Source organism: Sinohyriopsis cumingii, chromosome 13 (assembly GCF_028554795.1).
Source record: "Sinohyriopsis cumingii isolate HCF-2022 chromosome 13, ASM2855479v2, whole genome shotgun sequence".
NCBI lineage: Eukaryota > Metazoa > Mollusca > Bivalvia > Unionida > Unionidae > Sinohyriopsis > Sinohyriopsis cumingii.
In genome coordinates, this window is record NC_142973.1 from 47440325 (window position 1) to 47467543 (window position 27219).

Here is a 27219-nt window from a genome sequence, read left to right on the forward strand (position 1 = left end):
GAACATTGTTAAAGCTTCAACTTAAAGGTTTGAAAATAATTTCTACCTCAATGTTGCTTTCAAAGAAAACTTTTAAGATAATATTACTTTAGGTTGAAAATGTATACACTAATGTGCTAGGACTTTGTTTTGTTAGTCATGCCTGCTTAAACAGAATGCTTGGTTCATCATTATAAAAAATGTAAAAGTTATTTACAGTCGTATCTTGTACATTTACTGTACTATTCAACTAAAAATTTAGTTCAGCTTTACATTGGGTCTGAAATTTATATTCTGATATGCAAGGACTTCCTGACTTGCCTGTCTCAGCAGCTTCAACAGACAGAACACATCATCATTGTAAACAGTGTTATTTTATTCCGCTACAGTTTTTTTGAAAATCACATCTGCGACATCAGTTACTGTATTCAATATAAAATTTTCAATAATATTTCTAAAGTTAAAAAATATATGCATTTATATGTCAGGACTGTTTTGCCTGACTTGTTTACTTAAGCATTACGAATGACTGTACACCACTCCCTCGATAGCTCGCACCCATATAACTCACGAACCCGCTTATAATGTGGGCTCAGGAATGGATCTCTTTTTTTAAAACCAGAAAATACCCAGATAATTGAACCCTATTTGTTGAACTTGAAGAAATACGCAATCAAAATTGGTAATGGAAACTTTGATGTATTGCTCGTTTTATCGTCGAAAACCGTAGATAGGACCTGGAAATTTTAATCAACACTATGAAATATCAAATTTAAAAATAGGTCATACATTTTTTTACAATTTATTTCAAAATGACATTCCTTGTACACCGCAATTACGATATGTAAGAAAATTTCGATCAATGAAAATGTCAGTTACGCTGAGTGGAGACAGTATTTAATAAATACAAATTAAATAACAAATTTTATCAGTTGAAATTTGTGTTCTAGTTATATTTTTTAGTTACTTTTAAGTGTAATCGTCATAAATGCAATGTGTCCTCTTGAAATTAAACATGAAATGCGTCAATCTACCATAACAGCTATGTTTGCGACTGTTTCTCAGAGAACCTAATTAAGTGCTGACCTTGTTTTGATAACTGACTTCTGGAAATGTTTGTTGTATTGTTGCACTGAATTAAAAGCTGGCCTCCTTTGTATTATCACGTTCTTTGTCTTTTGAATCAAATAAAGGACTTGGGATAAAAGAAAAGTTAAAAGGAACGAAAATCCAACAAACTTAAAATCTAGCAGCCCCGGTCGTATGTCGGGTGAACTCACTTCATTTGATCAAACGAACACTTATAAATGTTATTGTGTATGTTACATAAACTGCCTTAAATTAACCAACTCTTTCATAACTGATCAAAGATAAGGCAGCCAAGCAAAATGAATACTTCGTAAAATAAAGAGCTTGATTTCACAGATACATTCCATTGTCGGCAAGCAAGTTTAGGAGAATTCTTGAACTGGCACTTAGAGATATCCTCAAGGATGATAAGAAGTTTCATTATTACTTCTAATGAAATCGTGACATCAATATTGTACTAATTGAACAATGCAAACATTGAGTTTCGACACAGATGATTGTCACATGAAATAAATGTCGCATGTTTTTGAAGAAGAAAAAAAGGAATCTTGTTTGGCGGTATATCAACAGTTAGTCTTGTTCCCTGCTCTTGGGACTCCCAATTTTGCAGAATAATATTAAACACCACTACGGGAACCAGAAGAAAACAAAAAGCAGTGACGTAATACACAGATTTTTTCGTGTACACGTGATGGTTGTTGAAACCAGTTGAAACGATCTTTCACATATTGGACATTTTGAAAATAAATGTTATTTAAACAGAATAATGAACAACTTCATTAGAAAGAGCCCGTTATTAAAAGATTCAGTCAATAAACAGCCCAATTCCCTAATGCCACTTCCCTGTCCCCCCCCCCCCCCCCGTTTTCCTCGATGTCCAAGCAATTGTTTCAAATTTTTGGAGGTCCCATGGTAACTTGTACCTCGCTTATAGTCTGGACCCCGTTGTGTGCAAGTTATCAAATGAGAGGTGTGCTAAAGTTTTGGTGAAAGTTTATGCAAGTCAGATACAGGGTTTATATTGACAAGCATATGATATAGACGAGACACTTGGTTCTGTACACTACTATTTCACTTTGTAATTACATAATGATTTTCATATTGATTTAGAATGCAAATGAACAAATGCAATGAATAAAGATAAGTTATAAATTGCTAAAAGTAATATTTCTATAATGTCTGGCATTAACAAGATGAAATGTTATTTGGTTTTTGTCCATCAACTAATAACTGATGAGAGAGAGCAAAGTCCAAGAGCATCTTGCTGACTTTGATGTATTGCCTAGAGGAGTTCCAAATACAGATCTTTGTTTCAATAAAATGCTCACCATCTGATAGTATAATATTGTCTTAGTTCTGTTTAGAGCTTGCCCTTTATTTTGAAACTATGCTCCATAGTAGATTCGAAAAGTGCAGAACTGGATTTTTTAAAACTTCTTTGCTTGACTCATTATTTCTCATTATTCTAGCTGAAAGTTGCCCATAAATTTAGAAAATAATGTACAGTAAAATCTGGGTATAAAGAAACCCAAGGACTTAAAAAAATCACAACAATATGCCTAAAATTCCATTGTGACCATGGCATAATATTATGTACTAAAGTAAGACAAAGAAAGGGACCATCTGATGTACTTCATAATATTCAATATATTATTACACAAAATTTCATTATAAGGGCCTCTACCCCAATGTGTTTCTTATTGCACTGGTTTTAAAATCAGGGCCGAGTCACTATATATATATATATATATATATATATATATATATATATATATATATATATATATAAATAATATGATTTATTTCAACCATGTGGGTAAAAGTGCAAGGTTTGGCAATGAGAAACAGGGATGGTCGGCCAAACTGGAAACATATTTTTAGCCCAAACAGTTTACTGTACTTTATTTCATGACTCGTATCCTGTGTTTCATTGTAAAGCTTTTTAGAGAATATTGATACTAACAGTTCTTGACAAGAAAGTGCTAACCAATGGATTTTGAAGCTGTAAAATTTGTTCCTTTTAAAAGCTAGCCATTGGATCAATGAGGCCTACTTCAGTAACTCACATGGCAAACGTAGCTCAAGTGTTCCCCCATTGTTTAGAGGGGATCATAGCATCCGAAGCAGCAGGACTATTGATTACCCTGGGTCCTATGACCTATGTGATGATGGTATGAACTGGTCCCAGACATGGCGCACAGAATGGAGAAATAGTAAGGAGAACCAGCCTATGCAGACAGCATATTCATGCAACACTTGGACTGGTCAGGGTAGAAGTGAAATGAACACAGATACAGTGAGAAGTAAGAAGAATACCAAAGCTATTCACATGGGAAAAGATAACAAACCAAAGACTCGTTGGTTTAAGTTTTCTTCAAAAAAGCATGTGAAAGATCCAACAGGATTTGTCAACAAAGGATTTGGAGATATAGAAACCAGAGATAGGTCTGCCCCTGGTACAGAAATCAACCATTACAGCTGGTCCAATAGACACCATCTGAGAGGTGGAGGAGATGTTGCACACTTTAGGGAAGAAGACTTAGGTATTATGGGAATGCTGAGGCAGGGAATGAATAACTGAGTATATGCATGGTACTGACAATACAGTTCTTCCCCATATCCTGGTATCAATAGATCTTCTCTTGCCTGGAACATGAGAAAAGACAGAGGTGCAGGACTGGTATTTGCATGGGACACTTAAAACAACTTAAATCTTAATTACATGTGATGACAGGATTGGAATCGCTCTGTATGTTATCTCAAGGGTAATGTCTCAGACAGCATCTGTATCTACTAAGATGCGACTCTGCATGGAGAATGGCTGCACTTTGTATTTATTAGCTGTTATTATTGTGGACCTGTTCCAAAGTATACTTTGGCTGTCATTGTTATGGACCTGCTCCATGTATATCCTGGTCACGGAATTTTGGAATCTTTTAATGATATGACACTAATCAGCATGATAGATATAGGCATTATATATGGACGTCAGGTCAATAAAAATATAAGCGACCACGTTATTTTTTTACCATGGCTTAACATTCATTAAATTTTCCTCATTCATCCCTCGCCTGCTAATTAATTATATTTTCTCTATTAATCTTTGCATGCTGCCTCCTAATGTATCGTGAAAATATATTGCTTATTTTAAGTTTTAAAGAGTGTGTTGGTGTGTGTATGTGTGTGTGTGTATACATATATATATATGTGTATATGTATATATGTGTGTATGTATATATATATATATATATATATAAATATATATATATATATATATATATATATATATATATATATATATATATATATATATATATATATATATATGTTTGTGTGTATGTGTGTGTGAGAGATCCAGAAATTGTAATAGCATTTCCCAGATTTTTTCCAGAAAATTGATATGGTGGTGGCTGTATTTTTCTGAAATATAATTTAAAACATTCAAGGGGGATATAACTGGTTGTGACAGCAACACAAACTTTGATATGTCTGATTATTAAATCTTCCAAAAAATAGTGATTTTTTTGTTCTGGATTTGCTGCTGCTTTAATAATATTTTCATTTTTCCATGATTAACTGGTTTCCTTTCAGACTATTTAACAAGCCTAATTTTTTTGTTAAAACAATACTGGTCACACAAGAACAGTATTTCACTCTGCTGTTTTAAAAAAAGTTAATCATTGACAACAAACATGTAATGCCTTGAAAATAAATAACATGTAATTAACATGCATTATCAGTTTTATTTTGATCAAATAAGTCTTGATGATAAAAGTTTATTTGTTGATGCTAGTATCAATTATCCTTAATTGGCTTAAACTTCACTGACGGACTATGAAATCTCTGCAATACAGACCCTGGGACAATCGTTCCATTAAGGAGCTTTTGACAAGCCTATGAGACTCATTTTCTTGTATTTTGTGGCAATACAGTGTTTTAACAATTGGGAAAAGGCAACAAACACATTGAGCCAATGACACCCATGACACATCTATTGACTGTCCATCAAAGAAACAATGTAATCACCTTTTTAAATTCAGCTTCATTGGCAATATTTTTTTTTAATGGAGAAATAACCAGTAAACAGTATCTATTGAATATTGACTTTTACTTCATTACGGTATCTGTTTAGTAGTATGTTTGATATGCAAATCAAATGCAAGGTGATACAATGATATAAAAACTCCAGTGACCATTGTCCAGTTGCTCAAAGGATGTGCCAGTCAGAACCTTTGATCTAATGGTCATGTCTGGCACATACAGGTATTGAAGGATCTCTGATGTGTGTGAACTTGTTTGAATGTTTTCAAGGCAGTGTTGTATATCTCACAGTCTCTCAGACTGTCAATTAACATCTGAATGTCTAATTTAATTATGCATGTTTGTATTGATTTTGTATAGTTGTGTGTACAGTATTGCATGTGTTTTATAACTCACACTTATGTGATCTCAGTAGGTTAACATAGATAATTTAAAATGACTCAATTTTGTACTCTTCCTTGAGTAGGAAAGGGTATATAGTATTAACTTCACCCTCCATATGCACATCTGTGAGGTAAAGTTTAGGTCACTATGGATCAATATTTAATTAGAACACAATATTTCTAACAAGGATTAATTATCTGAAGATCTTTGTCATGAAATGATAATTAGTAACTAGACATGTATTTACTTGGCTGTGTGCTAGTAACATATTTTAGTTACATTCATCCCTTGAGAGGTTGATAACAAAAGGCTGCTGGGGTATTACTCCTTTGATGCATCATTTTCATCATCTAAGTCATAAGTTTACTTTATTTTCTAGTGAAGTGACATGCTTCTCTTTGCTCATTGTAAGAAAGTATTTTCATTTTTTGAAAATCGAGAATTAAACTGATTATAAAGCAAAAGTTTCTGCATCAAGCTCCTTTTTATATTATCAGCAACCAATATCCCAGGTATAAAAAATGTAAGTATGATTTGCATTCAGTGCAATTTTAATGTCATGTCTTTTAGAATTAAGCCTTGTGTGTGTATCTAGAAAAATGTAACCTCTGGTACCTACAAGTAGAACTAATTTTGGCCTAACATGCAGTCACATTTCAGTAACATATTTTGTTTTCAGTGAGTTGAATGATCCTGCCGGAAACTGAGGATGTTAAATTGCCAACATTTCTCCATATAAATAATAAATGAAGAACAAAAAAAGAAAGAAAATGCATCAACTTTGCAAATGAAATTGGGGCAAGGACAAACATTTGGGTTGGGTACTGCACTTTTTTACCTACCAAACTGGACAGTGTCTTAGGAACACTCATATCATCCTCTATACATAATGTAATCATATTTAATCGATACATATTTACTGTTTCAGGTCCATATGCTGGACATGCCACCTCGATGCGGCCAGGTCCATTTGTCAGCAGGGAGGAACTAGATGCTGGCCAGAATGAAGCTCTTGAGAGAGATGTGGTATGCAGTACACTCAAATCTGTTCTAAGGACCACTGGTCTCACTGGTCTCAAAAGATGACAATAGCTGATTTATATATCAAATTTAGCAGTGTATAATGTGCACTATGTTACAGCAGTGTACACAAAGTTCTGTTGTAGCTTAATGTGCTGATTGCAGTAGCATAGTTCATGTTTTGTCTTGAGTATTTATCACTCAGAATTAGCTTTTTAGAGACAATCCTTGAATCTGATGATTCTAGTGGCAGTAGCCCAGTTGACCACCAGACTCGATTAAAGCCAAAACTGCCTCATAGCTTCACTTAATTCACCAGTGAAATTTTTGTTTATAACAATTCAGTAATCATCACCGTAAACAGATATATAGGGGTCATAGATTGTATGACTGTAGGTTGTGTTGCTTGCAAGTTAGGAAAGTATGGTATCATTCACTTGGGGAATCCAGCATTCATTTCTCTAAAAGGATACCCATGGCATAGGATGCTCAGCATTCTCTAATCCTTGTACCTTTTCTCCTAATGTCAATGTGATCAGGTAACATATTTGAAAGAGAAAGCAGATTAAAGTAAATTTTGTTTCTCTGAGAATACTTAAACGATCACATTACATAAAAAAATATTCCCAGACACCCCGCCATGTGAGCATCATCATTGGTATTTCCCTCTGCTTAAATACTAGGAATCCTGGTAATGGCAAGGGGAGGTAATGGACAAGAGTTATGGCCCTTTGATGTAGAAAAGGCAAATTTTTGTCATTTTAGTGGAGCTGTATTCAGCAGGTAGCAGGCTTGTATCCTGACACGAGTCTGATCTGATAAGCATTCTTGGTTAAACATTATTTACGTTAAGTTTTTTTTTGTGCCTTTCCCTCAGCTTCTTTATCGTGTCCATGTTTACAGTGATGCTTTCCAGTAATACAAGTGTTATTTTAATGTGAAGAAATTGTCATAAATCTTCATGAGTTAGACCAGCGAGAAGTTAAAAGCCAGACAGTGTTGAAATGCTGTTATATTTTTCTGGTCAGATATTCTTATGCTCGTCTTGGTGTTTACTCCAAACATAATATTTTAAGATTTGCAGCATATGAAGGCAGAAAAGGCAGAAGTAATCAATAACTGATATATGATAGATGTCAAGCAGTTAAACTTTGATGCTTGTTAAGGGAGAAAAAATGCAGTTGGTTTGGCACAGCCATGTATTATCCAGTGAGAATGAGGGAGTTGTTTTCTTGAGCTCAGCACTGAGCTGAATTTTTAAAATTAAACAGAAAGCATCCTGACATGGATGGCTATCAGATTTTTTTATGAATAATACTGATCTGCCATTAAATATAACCACCATTACAAAAAGTAGAGACTCCTCCGGTGGCCTAGTGATTAGAGTGACTACCCCGGATGCAGGAGGTCGTGGGTTCGAACCCTGGCCGAGTCATACCAAAGACTTCTAAAAATGGTACTAACAGCTGCATCACTAGGCACTCAGCAATAAGAGGTTAGTGCTAGGACTGGTCAGGCTGGTGTCAGGATAATGAGACTGGGTGGTCAGCAGCATGATGCCCCAGTGCTAGACATCACTTTAAACTGCCACACTGCAGACATCGTAGCAGTATGACTGGAAAATTGTTAAAGCTATGTTAAAAATCTAAATCACACATGCACACACTCACAAAGTAGAAGCAGTATTTGACTTCTCAAAAACCACTGAAGAGAATTTGTCCAAGTACAGCGTAAAGCATCAAGGCATAAAGGCCATTCATGTTTGTACACAAAAAAAACATGAACCCACTCTCAAAAAGGGCCAATGATACTAAAAATGAAAAGAAAAATTTAAATGACTTTTTATAAGAAACTGCTTATAAAAATTTGACTAAACTTGATCCAAGAAATTGTGGCAATAAGGGCTTTTAGATTTATGTTATTAAAAGTTGAAGAACATTTGCACACTTTTGTAGAAGAAAAACCACTGAACAGAATTTTAATTAACTCATGTTTTATGTTCAGCTTAGAAGTCGCATCCAGATGGGTTTGTCAGACCTTTATATATGCATACACCATGAGGAGTACTACACCACCATTGTATTGTGAACTGTTTCACATGTTTGATTTATTTTAATTTCAGTTTAGGTCAATTTATTGAAAAAGTAGGCCCCTGTAGCCATATTTATGCGTAATTGATCATGTCTACCTTCGCTGTTTTGGTCATTTCCTTGGAAACTGCTCATTCTACAGTCATAAACAGTATTTAAGCTTTATTTATGCTTTTGCATACTCCAGAACACTATGCAACTATGAGGAGAGGACCACAGTGATTCAGATCTACTACTTAGCATGTCTTGATACAAGTCAGTATCGGTCATCATTGGCATTGATAAAAACTACCCTCTGTGGATAAATATATGCAGGCAAGCTTTCCTTTATTGTGACTGCCCAGTGTCTTAATGAATTCCCATCAATGGTCTCAAAATGAAACTTGAAACATTTGACTTGAAAATCTAAAAATTCTGACAATCCACAGGGAGGTATTCTATGGTGTGTATGATTTTATCACTTGAATTGGAGCAAAGTGCAGAACAAAAAATGTTTAGGATCATCTTATTTTGTGTCATTATATTGCCATCATAAGTTCCAATTATGTTGATGTACATCAAGTATGACACCTGATGCAATGCTTTTTAGCTTGAACATTGTACTCTAAAGTTTAAAGAATACAGACACATAACTGCCATATATTATATTATTTAACCTCTTTTGTTCTTTCCAGCAATTATTGAACAATTGTTTTGATGACATAGAGAAGTTTGTTGCAAGGCTACAGCAGGCTGCAGAAGCATTCAAGGAACTTGAACGCCGCAAAAAAGATCTCTCCAAAAAGAAACAGTCTGGACGTAAGAGATATTTTGTGCATTTAACATGTACAGATGTAATCTAATCTTGTTAAATCCTTTTCTCTGGGAGATTCTTTTAATTTTCGCCTGGAATGGGGTTAGGAAACTTGTTTATTGAGGTTACTTCTGATTGCATCCAGATACATCAGTTTCAGAGCAATTTTCATGTTGCTGAAAGCTTAAGTGTATAAAAGATCAAGGGTGAAAGTATGACCTACCCTGTCCCTGCAGTTTGGACCAGTCTGCTTTAGATCAAATGGCAAAATGTCTAAAATCTGAACACAAAGTTGGATTCCACATAAACATGACTGGTAAAATTGTTTCTTTTGCTGTATTTTTTATGTGAGTAGAAAGCCTGCATTATTCGATCTCATTGTAGAACTAGGACATTCTTTTCTGTAATACCACCTGCTGTGGTGTATCATGAAGATGTTGATGTTAAAGAATTCAGAACTAATGTACTACCACCTGATGTTAGTATGATGCGTGGGTATAATGAGGTAACTAAGCTTCTTCATGTCAGATTACTTTTGAATTCTGTTCATTTATTTTTATGGCTTTGGGAAAATTAATCTTTCTGGTATTTTTTGGGGGCGTTGGTCCTGTTCTTTCCCTTGTAAAATCATTGTAGGTGTGGTCTTTAAATATGTGGATTGTTGCAAAGCTGAAGTCCTTAACAACTGGTGCCCGAAATTAAATGGTGATTTCGCATTAAGCCATTGCGAGTGGCATTTGAGGTCATTTACAGTCCATTGTGTTACCTTAGATTGAAGCAGTTTCAGTAGTAATAATACTTAATATGGAAGATTTTTGTAGGGTTAACAAGACTAGCTTGTATTGGTTTGGGCTTAATAATTAACCATTGATCACACAGTTTTCCTACATAACTGTTAAAAGCATCTTCCTTTACAAAACAAAGGCAAAATGTCTCTTAGTCAAGACAGTTTTAATGTATTACTTTTCCAAACTTGACAACATAAATAATCAATTTATTCGACTGCCTATGTTTGGTTTTTTATCAATTAAAGTTACTTAAAAATTTCCTTTTTTGACGTTACCATAAAAGGTATGGTGCAGATGTCTTTATTCATATGCCATTGGCAGGGATAAAGGGGTCAGACAGTCAGTGAATGCGCATCATCCATTGTTCATCATCTGTCCATCTGTTCATTTGCTTGCTATAGCTGTTGTTCTTCAACTACTTGGAGGAATGCCTTAAACCTATACATAAATATTTGTCCCATGGTCTGGATGGTCTGAAATGAAAATGGTACTGATCAGGCATCATATATAAAAACATTTTGAAAGTTTTATTACAGCTGCTCCTCCGGAATGGATGGTCACATTAACACAGCTTTCCTCTAAAAGACTTGTGATGTCTAGTTTAACCTAATGAAAACAGTGCCAACCTGACCTCCAATATGGCTGCCATGGAAATCATCTTGAAAACCTTGTTTTTTCTGCTCTTCCAGCATTGATGGCTGTATCAACATTTGGTGTTCACTAAAAGACTACTTGTGTCTAGTTTGTGCTATAAAAAAATCTTGCTAACTTGACACCCAAGATGGTCACCATGGCAGCTATCTTCAAAATCTTACTGCTACTCCACCAGAATAGATTGTCATATCAGCATAGAATTTTCACGAAAAAGTTTCTTATGTCTAGCTGGTTCAAAATAAAAAGGATGCTAATCTCATATCCATCATGGTCTCCATGGCAGCTGTCTCAAAAATCTTTGTTATCACAACTCTACTTGAACTCGATGGGGTTTTCACCAGAAGACTTCTATGATGTCCAGTTCATCTTGAATGAAAATGGTGACTCTCTGATGCCCAGTATGGCTATCACAGCAGCCATATTGAAAATGTTGTTATTAATAGTCTTTAATGGAAATTCATAGCTTGAAAATATCTTTAGTCCTCTCCAAATGGATGGCTATGTTGAGTGTTTTCACCAGTGGACATTTTCAACAACTAGTTGGTTGGTCCTAAATGAAAATAGTGCCAATCATACATCCAATGTGGCTTCTGTGAGGACTGTCTTAAAAATCTTGTTGTCACTACTCTGCTTGAATGGATGATCATTATGACATGGGGTTGTCACTACTCCCCCTGAATGAATGATCATTATGACATGGAGTTGTCACTACTCCACTTGAATGAATGATCATTATGACATGGGGTTGTCACTACTCCCCTTGAATGAATGATCATTATGACATGGGGTTGTCACTTCTCCCCTTGAATGAATGATCATTATGACATGGGGTTGTCACTACTCCCCTTGAATGGATGATCATTATGACATGGGGTTGTCACTACTCCCCTTGAATGGATGATCATTATGACATGGGGTTGTCACTACTCCCCTTGAATGAATGATCATTATGACATGGGGTTGTCACTACTCCCCTAGAATGGATGATCATTATGACATGGGGTTGTCACTACTCCCCTTGAATGGATGATCATTATGACATGGGGTTGTCACTACTCCCCTTGAATGAATGATCATTATGACATGGGGTTGTCACTACTCCCCTTGAATGAATGAATGATCATTATGACATGGGGTTGTCACTACTCCCCTTGAATGGATGCTCATTATGACATGGAGCTTTCACCAAAAGACTTATAATGATGCCCATTTTATCTTAAATGAAAATGGTGTAAAGCTGATATCCAGTATTTTTACCACAACATATAATTTGGAAATCTTATTATTGCTGAAGAATGTTGAGAGTTATAAGGAAAAGTTGGTCTTATCTTGAATTCCTGATTATTCCTTTCACCCAATGAGTGTGTCAGTCTTCTTCAGAGACTCTTTTTTTTAAATATGTACCAGTTGATCTGGATTTTGTGGCTGCTACAAGCTTTGAATTTAAAGATCAGCAAGTAATAATTATTTTGTTGAAACAATATAATGGTTTTTCTAAACTTAAAATACAAGTACCACTGAATGCAATTTTTCACAAAGAAGTAATGAAATTACAGTATTGAAGTTGGAAGAATCTAAATTAAAGCCACATGCAAATAGGTTTTCAAAAAATAAGATCTGTCCTTGAGATCATAAAGTTCAAGAGTGAGATTAAGTTTCTACTATCAGAGATGAGCTTTTAAAAATAAGGTGATTAGTGATTGCTCGAAACAGTGTCCCACCCCCACCCACCCCGAGATTTAATGGAACTGCCATTTTCTTTTACAGAGGGAATGTTGCATATGAGGGCCAGAGCTCCACCTAGCATTGATTTCATCGATATCTTCCAGAAGTTTAAATTTGCATTCAATCTACTGGTAAGTCATTGATATACTCTCCCTGTTATGAAATCAGTTTAATAATATTTTTCATGTTGAAGATACTGCAAATACAGAAGAAGCACCTTGTAACTATGGTTTTGTCACATTAGTTACAGTAGTATGTTTTTTAACATTGCTGAAATTCTTGAGAATTGTTAGTGTATAAAATGTTGATGAGAGATTATTTAATTTGAACATATATAATATTTATTTTCCTTTTAAAGTTCATTTGCATTACATATTCAATGGCAAGTGTGAATTCACAATTTTTCCTCAGTTATATTAGGGAAGATCTTTTTTTAATTAATTTTTGATGTGATTTCATATTTATCAAACATTTTAGTAAAATGAAAAATAATTAATAAATAAATATAATCAGCTTTGTATGACTTTGAAATAAGAGCTGTAAAACTAAACAAAACTAAAGAAGAAAACAAATTACCATATAGTTGATTTTTGGTTTTGTACTTCATGGCACAGCAACACAAGTAGGTTGTTTAGTGCCAAGGCAATTGGAGTAAAGTGCCTTGTCCATGGACACATCATGGTAGCTGACCCAGGCTGGTAGAATTCTAAGCTGCACCCTTTTGGGTGGACATCAACTGTGGTAACTACTGACAGTTTACAGGAGTATGGATCAGTCCATTATCATAGGGGAATCCACTCTAATCTTACTTCTATCTAGGCAACCAGACAACCTTTCTTTGCTAAAAGAAGCTAATAGGTGTGGTGAACATTTATTTTTGCTACTGGAGGACTGAATTTGTGAGGTAATGGATGAATTTCTAACATGCATGTCCTGATCAGATGAATATTCACAAGAGGAATCGGTTTCTTGTTTACTGAATCTAAATATGCAGTCATAAGAGCAAAACACATTATTTTCTTTTTAATGACCCATGTGTCACCAAGGGAAGGAGATAGAGGGGTCTATAATGTGAAAGCTACATTCTTTTTAACTTAATGCCTTTTGTTATAAAGAATAGCTTGGATTTGTGGTGCAGGCTATTGAAGTTGCTCTAGTCAATGATTGATTATCATAACTGACAGTATTCTATTGTCTACCACTGTACATGTTTGCTTCCTTTTCAGGCAAAACTAAAGGCTCACATTCATGATCCCAATGCGCCAGAACTGGTGCATTTCTTGTTTACCCCACTGAGTCTAATCTATGAAGCTAGTCGTGATCCAAGTCACGGTGGGGAAGAGTTGTCAGACAAAGCCATTGTTCCCCTCCTCACCAATGATGCTAAACAGCTGCTGCTAAATTGCTTGACATCAAAAGAACTGGAACTGTGGCAGAGACTTGGCAGGAGCTGGACAGAAACTAGGTTTGGATTTCACCAACACAAATCTAAATTATATACATACCTCAAGGCAATTGTCTTAAACATTGCGTGATTTTTACTCATCCTGAATGGATGATCATTAAGTAGTTAGATTGTTTGAAGTGTTTGATTGAGCTCCAAACTTGCCAATCCAATTTCTTATGTTTAGTCATAAAGTATATATTAATATTGTCAGATTTGAGCCATGCGTGTGCAATAGTAAGCCTTTTGTATCAAAACATTTTGAATATCAGATGTTAGTGAAAGTAATAAGATGAGTGCTAAAAGTAATAAGATGTTTATTGCAGTTGTATAGAGCCATCATAATTTCCTTTACCTTGGTTACTCTTGCTGTATGCTATATTTCAGCATTGTATATGCACTGCAAGTTTGGAACTAATTCAGATGTTTCCTGATGTTTCATGAGAAACTGGAGTTTTTTTCTTTCTCCATGGTTCAGAGACCAGAAGAGCTTATGGGATGGTCTGTTATTCATTGTCTAAATGCCTGTTAGTGCAAGTTTGTTATCCCTGCACTTTCTCATCTAGTTAGAGGATTGCCTTGAAACTGTACATGCACAGTAATCCCATTAAGATGGTGCTACTTGGATAGTCAGTATGTTCACCAAAGCAGTCATCTTGAAAATCTTGTAATCGCTACTTCTGATGGATGGTCTTATCAACATGGGTTTTTCACTAAAAGACTAATTGAGATGTCTAGTTGGTCTTAAATGAAAATGGATTTGATGCCTAGCTGGTCCTAAAAGAAAATGTTGCCAGTCATACATCCAATATGGCTGCCATGATAATTCTCTTTAAAATCTTGTAACTTTTACCTCCTGAATGGATGATCATTATAACAGGGTATTTTCACCAAGTCCTGAATGAAAATTTTGCCAGTAATACATCCAATATGGCTAACACAACAACTGTCTTTAAAATCTACTCCCTCAGAATTTATGATTGGTATGACACTGAAAGACGTTTAATGAGGTCTGCTTTATTCTAAATGAATATGGTGATATCCAGGATATGTACCACATCTAATTTGAAAATTGTGTTATTGCTGAAAAACAAGAAATAGTCTTGTGTTGAATTCCTAGAAATTCTTTTGTTTGCCCAATAGAGCATCGGTCCCTTCATGGGACTCTTATTCAAATTTGCATAACCTCTTTGAAAGGCTTTGTGATAAAACTGGTACCATGATATACTTTAATTATCTCATTCAGTATATTGGTGAATAATATTTTAAAGGAAAGCTTAATACATTTCACACCCATATTTTGCAGAAAATTACCCCCAGTGACTTGCAGAAATTGCACTGATTGCTGAAAATGTCTGCATCTACAAGTTATACTTTGAACCAAAATTTAAATCCATTATTATGCTCAAAATAATTGGGCTTTCTTTATATCAGAGTTTGTAAATATCATTTTAAGTTGGTGAAGTATTTGTTTGCTAATTCTGGAATGGATTACCTACTTTAATTATGATAACTCTTGGAATGTTATACCTACTTTAACTATGATAACTCTGGAATGGTATACCTACTTTATGATAACTCTGGAATGGTATACCTACTTTAACTAGATTTTTGTCCACATTGCTGCATTGTAGTTGACTCCAGTGGAAAATGTTCATGGTATTGTTTTTACTGCAGGGAAATAATGAACAAAATGTATACTTCTTTCACAAGATTTGGTCCTTGTATAATTATTTCGTCTTACCTGTGAAAGGAGAAACATAGGATTCTCCTGTCCTGTCTTGACAGCAAATTTGAGATTCTGTGTTAAAGGTTTTGAAACTTATATATCTTCTACATTAGTTATCTTTAAAAATAAGTATAATATTGCTGTATATAAAAGTTTGGACCCAGATACTAAGATTTCCTGTCTTGACTGCAACCACAGTATCGACCATGAGATTGCTAGGATTTTTGAAAGTCATTAATCTTTTGTATATGTTGCTTGTTTGGTATGATATTACAGTAGGTCTGAAATGTGTACCTGAGGTGCTAATGTTTCTTTTTGTATATGTTGCTTGTTTGGTATGATATTACATTAGGTCTGAAATGTGTACATGAGGTGCTATGTTTCCTGACTTGGCCACTTAAACAGAAAGTCATGGAATCATAATGCCATTCTGAGGCAGGATGTTCCATGGAACCCATGCTATGTTTCTCTATAACTTAAGTAACAAACAATTTTACTTGATTAATCTGCATTTCAGGGAGGAAGCTAGAGGCTACATTCCTGTATATTCTCCAAAGTTCTACAATGGTTGGCAGCCATTCCCTCAAGGTATTGACAGTGGACCAGCCTACAGACTGGAACAGGTAGAGCAACCCACTCCGAGACCACTGGAAGACAAACTCAGACCTTTCCCGATTGTAGGTTTTGAAATTTAAGTTGTTGCCTGCTTCAGGTCTGGAGTGTCTTTCCTGCTAATCAACTTTGCTTTTTGGCTGATGATTTTTGCACTGTTCAATTTGACATAGATGGTACTCAGGAAAGGCATTTAAAAAAATATATGCCAGTGTACACCATTTACTTGCTCATTTGAAAATTATATCAATTTCTAAATTTCATCCACAGTAATGGTGCCTTCCCTAAGTTCCATGTATGTTTTGCTGGAATATTTGATACATGGCTCCTGCCTGTCTCTGCAATTGGTTCTTTTTTTATTGCTTTCATAGGTGAGATATGTATATAACATTTCTGATGACATTTTTATTATGTAACTTGATGGGCGAATTCATAGATAGTAATATAAATCACTTCTAGGAAGAGCAGTCACAGTGACCTACTTTGGGTGACTCTAAGTAAAGTAATGGTGAGGCTCTTATAGTTAAGGTTAGGGTTAAGTAACTTTGGAGCTCTTGCACAGTGTTGTATCTTGAGTGAAGGATCATGGATGTCTTGAAATTTTTCATCCTTTGTCCACCAACTCTTGACTCGTGTTGTTGTTTTTTTTTTGTGGTAAAAATGTAAGGATGGCAGTTTATTCCATTTTAAGACATAAATTTTTAGCTTATGGAATTCTGCTGTATTAGAATGCAGATTCACTGATGACCATTTGTGTAAAATTTTCAACTTTGAATTAATGTCAGAGGATTCAGTTTCTGAGATGAAAAACTTGCAGAAATACACAATTTATTAATCAATGAATTGTTAGCCTCTAAAGAAAAACAAATAAAAAACATTAATAACCAATTATAAATGAGAGCATGATCCGGAATAGAAAATATCCAAATTGCAGCTCTTTTTGTGTGAGCCAAATATTAAAACAAAACTATGTTTTTATGTGTTGTTTGAGTACTTGATACAGTGTTTATGACAGTAATGTATTTCCAAGGAAAAAAGAAAAAAATGTTGGGGTAGGGGATTTGGAAAAAGTTACAAAACTGGCAACGCAAATAAGATTATATTTATTTACTTCCATTGTTCAGTGGCGTAGTAGTAAATTCTGGGTCTCCACTGGTAGGCATAATTCTGAGACCCTTCATAGTGAAAATGTTGTTTAATGGCAACTTTGGGCCATCTACGTTTGCATTAAATCTGGCATTCTCTTTGTCTCTTTACACTCTCTGTGTCCCCCAAATTTGGAGGACAAGGGCAAACATTGCTGCCTGCCCTTTGGATTTTAGGCACAACACTGCTCATGGTGCTTAGCAGTCATAGATCTTGTCACTTGTCATGCAAAAGAATATTTAAGTTCTCTTAGTAGTTGATGGAAAGAATAATTGTAAATTATTTAGTCCTGCTTTTTATGTTAATTCAATTTATCCTCTATGTTTGTTGAACATGGATGTATTTCAAAAAAATTTTGCATCCAGGTTTATATTAATTAGACTTTGAATGAAGTTGATGTCAAGTGTTCTATAATGTCGCTTTGAAGAGTTATGGTCCCTGGCTGTTTCCTTACTGGGATTTCTGTTGTGTAACTTGACTAAGTAATGTTGAATTTCAGATGAATTTGTCAAGTACTTTTTATTGATGAAACATTGAATTAGTTGGATTTCCAGCATTGATGTCATCTTTTGGAGTACTTTTGACCCAGGAATACTCTTTGGTTTCAGAACTTAAGTTCGTTGTTTAATGTCCTGCCAAGGAAATTGTAGTGTCAGAGCAACTGGGGCCTTTCTTTCTGGATTCTTCATTGACATTAGTGTTGTAAATATATTTAAATTTAAAACTAGCAGTTCATTAGAACCATTCAATCAGTTATTTTAACAGGTTGGAGATATTTTATGTCTTTTTTGGGAAAGAGATTCTTTTGGGATATTTGGAAATATTTGTGTCCCTAAACTCAGAGAATTAACTGTCACCATGTTAAGTAACAAAATTTGAGATGTTTGATACAACCAATAAGAGTTCAAATGAAATGGTTTTCTCATTGGTCTTAGTAAATATGTGATGAATTTCAAATGTTAAAGGTGTAAAAGCAGAATATTCTAAAGAAGAAAACTTGAATTGTTTAGAATCTTATTGAAAAATATCAGTGAATGCTTGTATATTTGGCTTTTCTGCAAAATCTAATTGAAATGATGACGAGTGAATTTTTGAGAAATTTGGTTGCAAGTAATATTACAGTTTGTATGTAGTCTTGAAGAGGTTTTAAGATTAGGTTTTAGTCAGCTTTTGTTATGGGCACCTGTCACATATGTTGAGTTTAGAACAATTTATTGACATTTACCATGTTACAAAATAAATTTCTTCCCATCAGACATGATATAGCTTAACTTGAAATTATCTTTGCTTCATTCTTCCACTCAGCTTATTCAATTCACTTTTTGTTTCCATTTGCACTATGAACGCAAGTCCTTTCTTATCACATGCTTTTGCAGAAAAAGAAATTGACTTTGAATTCCAGTCTTTAAGTCTGAGCACAATAATTGAATTCAGGACTCCAGAATTATTTTGAAAATCATGTCAGGAGTGTCTTATAACAATTGAAATTGGACATACTTGCAGAGATGCAAATGTTAATGCCAAACATTTTGTGATTTTAACCACACTCTGGGCAAAGATATGAATATTCCAGCTTTAAAATTGGAGCACATGTTTAGTTATTGTTTGATTAGTGTCAGGACTACAAGGCCAATTTCTTGACTTGCTAGGTGGTCACCATTATACTTGGATGTGTCAGTTTTTACTTTTGTTCATTAGTCTAACGGGTGATGTCAAGATGCAGCCATCACCCCACCCCACCCATTATCCCTGGCCGAGTCATACCAGACACTTATAATAAAATGGTACTAACAGCTGCCTTGCTTGGTGCTCAGCATTAAGAGGTTAGTGTTAGGACTAGTCGGCCTGGTGTCAGGATAATGTGAGTGGATGGGACATCATGCTACATGTCTGTGGCATGATGCCCCAGTGCTAGACATCACTATAAACTGCCACACTGCAGACATCGTAGCGACTGAACAATTGTTAAAGCTGCATTAAAAATCCAAATCACACACACACCACTGGATATACAGAATTGAACCAGAAATGGTCTGTACCAACCATACTGCACAAACCAATCCAACTGCAAGACATACACCGTCTTTGTCTAGGGCATAATGATCTGGCTGTGGACCATCCTGTGGTATGTCTGTACAAACAAACAGTGTACATGGTCCTCACAGTCATTGAAAGTCATTCAGAAAAGCTGGAAAATTGTTATGGAGATATCATTGAGAGATTTTGAACCTGGAAATGGTGCTGGATACAAGTCAGATATACATCCTTGATGGACACAATTAGTCAGCATGTTGGTCACACACAACCCCTCAGTGGCATCATGAAATTAAATGGCAGAATACCAAACTGAATTAAAATACATAGTTTAACATTAAACTATGGCATTGATTATAATTTAATTGGTTAAATGTAGTTTAAGTAATACACAGTGCATCCTTGCTTGGCTCCTCCTTGTCTACATGATGTCATTGCAGCCAATATATGTTAATAAGCTAGTAACTAAATTTAGATACGTTGTCATGTTGAACCAATCAGATGACGTGAGTTGAAGCATATGATCAAACATTGTGTCTGTTAGGCATCATTCATATAACTGATACACCTGTAGAGATGCATTCCTTTCAGTGCAGATGCTGCATTTAAATTTTAACATTATTTGCAGACAGAACCACCCACCTCCCCTTCTTCCACCATGTTGTTTATTTGGGACATTTCTTGCATAACGTACCATTCAAGCTCTGTTCTAGGGGCCCTTTGTCAAATCGGCTAATGTTATTATCATGGCAATCCTCAGGATCAGACTCATCAAGTTTTGGTTATCAGTGTCCCCGTATACCTTGTGTCAGCCCCTTGCAGCTCCCCATACAGGTGTCAGACATTCACAACCCTACAAACTCCCCAAGTCTCCCTTCCTGAGGTATTGCCATTGCCAAGTTTCATGCATTTACAACTTTGCTTTTGACCCCCAATTTGTGTCAGTACTTAAATGTACTCAACTATTATGCCCATATACTTCATACCCACTTCCTACGGTGCATGTATGGAGTATCGGCTGATGTTTGTTATCATAGAAGTCCTCAGGATCAGACTTTCAAGTTTCGGTTATCAGTGTCCCTATGTACCTCATATCAGCCCCTTGCGGCTCCACATGCAGGTGTTGGACACTCTTCACAACAAATTCCTCCAAAGTCTCTCTTCCTGAGGTATTCCTGTAGAAATAATTCAGAGCTTGGCTGGTGCAGTGTGCTGTGACAGGATTTACCACCATTATGCCAAAGACTATTTATATTTACAATAAAGTTTATGTTGAACCTATGTATTGTGTGTTATTTAAATGGACTTAAAGTCCTAATGCAACATTATGAAACAGATAATAAATCTGACATAGTAGTCATTAGAGCATTTATTTGAGAAAGGGAAACTTTGGCAGAGCTTATGTTGGTGAAAAATCTTCTTTTGGAGCAGAATTATCCAAAAGACAATACCCGAGAGGTGTGGATAATTGTACATAATAGCCATAAAGACCATTTTCCATACTTGTTCCAGATGGCTAAACTAGTATATTTAAACACAGAAAAGGAACAGGTGAAGCTCAGAAGAAAAAAAAATCAACAGATTTATGTTTACAAAGCCAGAGGTGATATCTTTTAAAGATTTGTATTAAGTTAGGACTCTAAATAGAGTGGAGTTGGAAGATAGATCGATGGCTATTAAAGTGTTTGGTAAATATTAAACTTTGGCTGTTTCCTCCTCCAGCTCCTTTTTATTCTACTCCCCACTTCCAGGTGATAAGTGGAAGCCCCCACCCACCACCTTAAATAAAATCCTTTCAGCATCTCTGAAATGACTGCACCAGATACAACTGTCAGTTGTATCCCAGTTCAGGACATCCTCTACAAGACCTCCTCAAGCAGTCAAGATTGCCACTATTCCATCCATGCCCAGAGAACTCCTCTCCTGGATCCATTCAAGGATGTCTTGATTGAAAAGGAGTTTGGAACTTCAGTCCTGGAGAGGATCACAACAGCAGAAGATCCTCCTCTTTGAGGACATACAAAGGGAAATTAAGGTTTCATTCAAGTAAAAACTTACACATCTTGGTATAATGGTGGACACTTAACCTGTAAAAGTTACTTCCTTTTGTCTGTATAATATAAAGACAAAGCGACATTTTCTTGTCCTTTGGGGAGGGCTGGATTCATAGGTATCAGAAAGTTATCCTATTATGAAAATATGATCCAGTAAGTATTATTTGAGAAACATAATTTACTAATATGTTTGCTTTCAGCTTCATTAATCAATAATGCCAATGTTAAAATTAAGATGCATTATAATTCAAATTATCCATACCCCATGAAACGGGAAGACTTGTTTATCAGTATCTAGAATCAGCATTTGATCAATATTTATGATACTTTCAGGTTGTATACATTATGATTGGTAGATCCATCTTTTATCTTTCCTCCTTTAAAATATTAAAGAAAACAATTGTTCTTTTTTCGATTTTGATCATAAATTGTGACCATGCACAATAAAACATTTTTCTTCTTATTTGTAATGACTGTTTATTGTTGCACCTCTACTGTAATGGATGGTCAGCTTGTTCTGGAATAACAGAACAGCAAACAAAGCTGAAATCAATATATGCAATTTTAGACAATCAGAATATTTATTGATTTTTGTGCTAAATTTTGGAAATTGAATGATACTAAAAAGATTTTTTTTTTTTAAAAAAAAGAAGAAAAATTTGACTTAATATTTTCTCCTAAATTGACCCCTTATCACTTTTGTCATGTACTATTTGTACAAATAAAAAGCTGTTTCCTGCATTTTTTTTATTTATGAAAATAATTCTACAAATTAATGTACAGAATAAATGTCCATTTTTCTTGGTAGGAAGAAAAGATGAACCAGATTTGAAGGCAAATGATGGTCGGCAATTTTAATATTTAGATATAATGATCAAAACCTAAAAGAGTTTTTTTTTCTGGTGATCCTATGTCTGGTGTTCGGGATCCTTTAGTAATTGTTTGTTATTACCAGAACTATTTGGAGGAAAGTAATGAAATCTAGCACAGTTTCATGTTAAGGTCTAATGGGTCCTAAATGAAAAGGTTTCCTTGCAGACAACAGTTTGGCAACTACAGTAGCCATTTTGAAAAATCTTATCATATCTGCTTCTCCAAAATGGGTGGTTGAAATCTTACCAGTACTCTAGTGAACAGTTTGCCATAATGACATGGGATTTTAAGGAAGCACTTCTTACTATGTGTAATGGGTAATAATTGAAAGTGATGACAGTTGGACCACTAAAATGACCACCATGGTGGCCATTTTGAAAATCATTTTATCACAAATACTGCTGAATAGATGGTATCCTGGATTTTTAAAAAAATAAAACATTTCTAGCAATACATATTTATGTAGTTTGTCCAAAACAAGCAGTGCAGAGTTGACCTACCGTGGTGGCTGTCTTGAAGTCTTATTTGTATTTATTTGTCCCAGAAGGATTTATTACAACATACGGTTGGTCCTAAATGAAAGTGATTAAGATCCAAGATCTAACTTACCAGTTTGTACTAACAGACTTTGACATAGTATCTAATTGCATTTCAACAATTAAATTAATAGCACTCTACATAGTTTTCAAGTTCAAATGTTTTGACTCTTTTTTTTTTTTTTTTAATGCCTGTTAAGGCATGTGTTCAAGACAACGCAAACAAGTATGAATGGATTTTTAGCAAAATTTGTGGAATTTTTTTTTGTCGATGACTTTGAATGAGTGCCATAACTCATGCTTTTGAACTATTCTGGCTTGTGAATGGAACAATTCAAACAAGTGGTAATTATGGATTATAACCAAACTTTGCCTATGTGGAAATCTGGACAGTATATGACACAGGTTCTATAATTTTCTATTCATGGTATCATATTCAAAGTAAAAAATCATGAATAAAATGTTTATGCTGCACTTATCTGTTAATATGTAAGAAAATATTTTAATACTGATTTTGTGTGTTTGAATTTTCCAAGAATGTCTTATGGTTCCAGTACTCAGCACTTAAAAAGAAGTGAAGGATGGGAAAAAGAACTTTTTGTAGATTCATGTAATTATTTTATGACAGGATAGCAATTGTCCTTTCAAGGGACTTTGGTCTTTGCATAAGATTGTGTAATAAAGTTGTGAAATATTTAAAACATGATTCTTTCAGGTCTTCATCTTTCATAATCTGATCGGAACTTTGTAGAGGAGCACAGAGACCTGCCACTTATTCCAGTTTACTTAGGATCATCCTGAATTTTTGTCTAAAAATTTGAAAATTCAGATTTCTGATTTTTTTGGCCCCAAATCATGATTTTAAAGTGCCCAAAACTGTTTTTAAATACCTTTTGATTCACTATGGCAGTGCAAAGAGAGCAACAGTGACACAGAAATTCTGCAAGGAATACACTAAAATCATACTGTAAAGAACTATCTTTTTCTCCATTTTTATCTTTTATGCTGATATTTAGAATGTTAATAGAATTAACACTAAATATCATCATAAAGGGCAAAAAGGGAAAATTGATTTTCATGGTGTGACTGTAGCATACATTTTTATGTTAAGTAAATAGCATGAGACAGTGGAAATGTCCATTCTGAAGTTTTTTTTTATATGTGGTCACAAACCCTGATCCTGATTTATTTCACCAAATCCCAATTTTGTTTGCTTTGTCATCCTGATTTTCATTCCACTTGAGGTGGTATGTCTGGGCACATTAACTGTTATGATGGAAAAAATTAATTTTAGCCTTTGCTTATTGAGATTATAGGATATGTAAGTTGCAGAATTTTCAAAATGTGTAAGATTTTCTTAAAAGTTTGACTGAATTTATAATTTTTATATTAAATGGTGCATGTGAAGTATTATGTATACTTAAATAGATTGAAAAATTCATTGAAAAATATGCAGATTGTTGGATTGAATGGAATTTTTTTTTAGTTTCTTTAGATTTATTATGTGGGATGATTACTCAATTCAGAACAGAACAGTGTGGTAAATTTTGCTATAAGCAGTCTGTTTAATTTCTCAGTAGGACTTTATTTCTGGTAAATTTTGCTATAAGTAGTCTGTTTAATTTCTCAGTAGGACTTTATTTGTGGTAAATTTTGCTATAAGTAGTCTGTTTAATTTCTCAGTCGGACTTTATTTGTGGTAAATTTTGCTATAAGTAGTCAGTTTAATTTCTCAATAGGACTTTATTTGTGGTAAATTTTACATTATAATTACCTTTTTAATGCTACAATTGGAATTTGTGTGTACCTGTTCCAAGAATTTGTTTACAGTTGTTTTGTCCTTGCAGTTTTTAGCCACGATTTCAATACCTATTCTACTATTCCATAACTTGTGACATTAAGAACTACTGAAATGACCCATTAATTATAAACCGGTGGAATAATAGCAACAAATATGAAAATATTATCACTGCAGTCAAATCCAGGTATTGGTATGGTCCAGATCTGTGTTTTCATATAAGACTTAATGGGGTTGGTCAGGGAACCAGACCAATTTTTATTCCAGACACTTTAATCTGCCATGTATTTCATGCAGAATGCCTGCATATTCAAGCATGTTGCTTATAGCTTTTTCTAGAAATGTCATTTAACAAAACTAAAACATGTTGAAGGTGAACAGAACATTTTCTTAAAAAATTCAGACAAATAGCACAGAAGCATAAAAAAGAATTTTCATATTCTTGATAAAAAGAGCATTATCTGAAACTGAACTGGAGGTCATTTTAGTTGTACATAATGTGTTGTTTTTTGCTGCCTCAGATCACACTTTTGAACTTTTTAAATGCATGTTTTCCAAGTTGACAATAGCAGTACACAATATTTAATTGCACCTTACTGAAAATGGGTGAAACCAACAGAAGAACATCAGTTGCCTTACTGAGAAGGTCTTGTTAGATGGTTGGCAGGACATCCCTGGTCTTTGTTGTTGTTTTACATAACAAATATTACTTAATATAAGATGGCCAGCCCATGTAACTGACACAGTTGAAATTTACAGTTATCATGACTTGAAAGGAAATTGAAAATTATATATTTTCTAACATGTTACAATTGTAAAATAGAACTTCAACTGCACAACTATAGTGAAGCAAAAAAATTATTTATTTAAACTATCATGCCAAGAAACAGGAAAACAGTATTGACAATTTTAGTGCCATCACAGTCACTGCATTTATACATAGTCATTGTAGTCATGATCGTTCTTGCTATTCTAGTTATTCCTGCTCCATCTGAATGAAATCATAGTGACATAGGGTTTCCACAGGAAGATTTCTTATGATATCTAGTTGGTCCTAATGAAAATGATGTCAGCATGGTATCCAGTATGGCTGCCAAAGTAGCCATCTTGAAAATCTTGTTATAGCTTTGCCCATAGATTGGATTTTCGTATTGACATGGGGTTTTCACCAGAAGACTTGTTATGTCTTATTGCTACTTCTCCTATTGAATGGTCATATCAAGATGGGGTTTTGACTAAAAAAATTTATGATGTCAGGTTGGTTCTAAATGAAAATGGTGCTATTGTGATGTCCAATATGTCTGCCACAGCATTCACCTTGAAAATGTAGTTTGTGCTATTCTTCAAATGGGAAGTTGTGTTGACATGGAGTTTCACCAAAAGATTTCTTATGATGTTATATTATTGCTACTTCTTGTGAAAGGATGGTCATAGCAGCATGTGATTATGAAGACTAGGTGGTTGTAAATGAAAATGAGGCTAGTCTGACTTCCAGTTGTATGACTGCCACAATGGCCATCTTGAAATTCTTATGACTATTTCTTGTAGATTGCTGGTCATATTGACCACTCTGGTGGCCTAGTGGTTAGAGCATCAACCCCAGAAGTGGGAGGTCATAGGTTTGAACCCCGACCGAGTCATACCAAAGACTTAGAAAAATGGTACTAACAGCTGCCTTGCTAGGCGTTCAGCATTAGGAGGTTAGTTTTAGGACTGGTCAGCCTGATGTCAGGATAATATGACTGGGTGGGACATCATGCTGCATGTCCCAGTGCTAGACATCACTATAAACTGCCACACTGCAGACATCATAGCGATATGACTGAAACATTGTTAAAACTACGTTAAAAATCCTAATCACACACACACATGCTGGTTATATTGACATTTTGCTCTCAAAAATTGACATAGTATGCAGTTTGGTTGGTACTAAAAAGAAATGGCGCTGTGATCGCACCCTTCTTGAAAATCTTTAATGAAACAATATTTATATCTATTGCCATTTTCTTTCTTTTCAGAATACATATGAAGATCGGTATGCTGGCAGGCAAACTCGATATGACAGGGACAGATATGACAGGGAATATCCAGATCGTGAAATTGAATCAGAGCGCAATTTCCCAATTCGTTCAAGTCGCAAAGAAGAATTTCGGCCCCTAACCCCACCACCAGGTCCGTCAAGACCACACCAGCATGAAATACGTCCTCCATCTCCACCTCTTCAGACAAGAGATTATGATATTGGCAGGAGGGAACAAATGTTTGATAGACCACCATCAGTGGAAAAGTTTGTGATCATTTAAACTGTTTAATATTAGCTATTTGCATATATTTTCAATTGTTTTGCGAAAAAAAGTAAATGGGATAATAAAACACTGCAAACATTTAAAACTATTTCACATAGATATCACAGATAACCCAATTTTGTGG

General features: G+C 34.8%; 1 protein-coding gene across 5 annotated transcripts in view; it reads left to right on the forward strand.

The window, feature by feature from the left end:
- Positions 1 to 27219, forward strand: part of LOC149785447 (epidermal growth factor receptor kinase substrate 8-like protein 2) — a 171577-nt gene that overhangs the window by 73456 nt on the left and 70902 nt on the right. For 4 of the 5 annotated variants that reach the window (XM_089979276.1, XM_089979279.1, XM_089979275.1 and 1 more), the window contains 6 exons: positions 6422 to 6519; positions 9278 to 9401; positions 12606 to 12694; positions 13790 to 14028; positions 16254 to 16413; positions 26808 to 27076. In XM_089979276.1, coding sequence (XP_089835402.1) covers positions 6422 to 6519; positions 9278 to 9401; positions 12606 to 12694; positions 13790 to 14028; positions 16254 to 16413; positions 26808 to 27076 — 979 coding nt within the window. The remainder of the gene's footprint in view (positions 1 to 6421; positions 6520 to 9277; positions 9402 to 12605; positions 12695 to 13789; positions 14029 to 16253; positions 16414 to 26807; positions 27077 to 27219) is intronic. The other variant, XM_089979277.1, reaches the window with a different exon arrangement.